Genomic DNA, 2,060 nt, shown 5'->3' with positions numbered 1-2,060 from the left:
AGGTAGCTGTAGTAATGTACACTGGCCTGAACATCAGAGTTGGTGTGCAAGTGGTCAAGGCGTACGTGGTGAAAGCATGGGAAATTCTTTCTTTGGGGGGACATGGACAGAGGGCATGTGTGCATGCAGGAGTGCACACACGCGTGCATGCGCACGCGTGTGCGCATGTGTGGATGTGAGTGCGTACGGGCACATGCTTGTAAGAGCGTTTGTGTGTGCGCACGCACATGCGTGCGTGCGTGCATGCGTGCGCGCGTGCTTTCGTGCGTGCGTGCGTGCGTGCGTGCGTGCGTGCGTGCGTGCGAGCGTGCGTGCGTGCAAGCGTGCGTGTGTGTGTGTGTGTGTGTGTGTGTGTGTGTGTGTGTGTGTAAAAGTGTGTGTGTAGAAGTGTGTGTGTGGAAGTGTGGAAGTGTGCACGCCAAAGGGTGTCGCTACCCTTTCGGCGGCAGCAAGATTCTGCCCTTGATCAAAGTGGCAGATTGGTCGGAGATGTAAAAGGGGAAGCGCACCTCCTTCAGGTAGCATGAGCCCGCACGGCCAAGCGCCTCGATAGACTTAGGCGTGATTGCCAGGCTGTGCCACGATGGCCCAAAGAACATCGCCCTTGCAGACGCAGACCGCGCCGCAACGGCGGCGGCGCCGCTGCCGCCAGGCGCGTCGTTGACCCCTCTGAGGTCGGTGGAGCCTGCACCATCGCTGGCGCGCCAGTGGTGAGCAGAAGCAGAGCCGTCGGAGGCCAGCAGGCGGCGGCCGGCAGCAGGCGGCCCTGGCGATGGGGCGGGCAGGGTCGGCGGGTTTGCAGCAGCGGTGCAGCGAGCAAGCCCAGGAGCTGTGCTGTCCGAAGCGCGCCCAGAGAACGAACATGTTGAAGCCGCAGCCGTCCGGGCGAGGGACCTCGGAATGTGCACCAATCAAGTCGATGATCACCGCTGCCGATTCCGCCACCGCACCCGTAGTAGGAGACCCTTCAAGCAGGGCCTGCGTGAAGAACGGGCGCGCATTTGCCTTCACAACCGGTCCGCCAGGTCCAGACGGTTTCGAGCGAATCATACTGTGCCCGGCCACTGCTGCAGTGCCTCCAGCCTTGGCGGGGTTCACGACGTCATTGTTGGACTGAGCCGTGGGGTCCAAGGCGCCCTTCGGCTGCATGAAACCGCCCTTGTTTGCGAGCCAAGGCACCGCCGCCGCCTTTGGCGTGGCCGTTGGCGACGCGGGCTTGGAGTCAGGGCCGCACCCGCTGAGCACGTTGGCTGTGCGGTGAAACTGCGCCATGTAGCTGCAGGTAGGTTGCGATAGGAGCAGCCTCAGCTGTGCAGACGGCAGCTGAGAACGGACAAGCACGGCTCAGAAGCAGCTGATCCATTGCCAACAGAAAGCAGCAGCAGCAGCAGCAGCAGCAGCAGCAGCAGCAGCAGCAGGAGCAGCAGCAGCAGCAGCAGCAGCACTGGAAACCACGTCGATTGAGACTCATTGCAGGTGATGCACCTGTCATACCAAAACAGGCGGCTCACTTTGAAAAGCCGCTCCCCCACTCGCCCTTGCTGTTGAAGCCTCCCACACGGCGGTCCCACATATCTGCGTCGCACGGAAGGTGGGGGCCGGCATGCACACGGAGACGGTCAGAAACCAAACCCTGCATGACGAAACAGATTGCAACGCACATCCACCCACGCCCCCGCATCCACCCACGCCCCCACATGCCTCCATGTTCATGGCAAAACTGCTAGCCAGTGCCGTCAACCTGCGCCCCGTGAGCCCGACAAGGCACACAGCAGCCCTACCCTGCCGCGGCTGCCGCCGCCGCGTGCCAAGCTGCACCCACCCGGCTCGTTCCCCAAGCCAAAGCCGACGATGGCTTCCCCCAGGTGCCTCCGCGCCTCGTCCATGATCTGCCTGGCCAACTCGGTGTCGTTCTCCTCGAGGGGCAGCCCGATTATGAACCGCATGTTGACGGACCGCGCCAGGTCCCGCAGGGACTCGAAAACTCGCGCGGGCGGCACGGCCCGCAGCAGCTCCTGGCTGCGACCGCCGACGCGGAGGATGGGGCTCGGGCCGAGCAT

At 63.3% G+C, this 2,060-nt stretch overlaps 1 protein-coding gene across 1 annotated transcript; it reads right to left on the bottom strand.

Moving 5' to 3' along the window:
* Positions 1-1,507: 1,507 nt before the first annotated feature.
* On the bottom strand, positions 1,508-2,060 carry MNEG_7451 (hypothetical protein; the record flags this gene model as incomplete). Its single annotated transcript, XM_014044077.1, has 2 exons — positions 1,508-1,575; positions 1,823-2,060. 2 exons carry the CDS (start codon positions 2,058-2,060, stop codon positions 1,508-1,510), a joined length of 306 nt encoding a protein of 101 aa, XP_013899531.1.

The sequence above is a fragment of the Monoraphidium neglectum genome (assembly GCF_000611645.1).
Source record: "Monoraphidium neglectum strain SAG 48.87 unplaced genomic scaffold scaffold01317, whole genome shotgun sequence".
NCBI classification, from domain to species: domain Eukaryota; kingdom Viridiplantae; phylum Chlorophyta; class Chlorophyceae; order Sphaeropleales; family Selenastraceae; genus Monoraphidium; species Monoraphidium neglectum.
The sequence above is the reverse complement of the archived record's forward strand: the minus strand, read 5'-3'. Positions and strand labels throughout refer to the sequence as shown.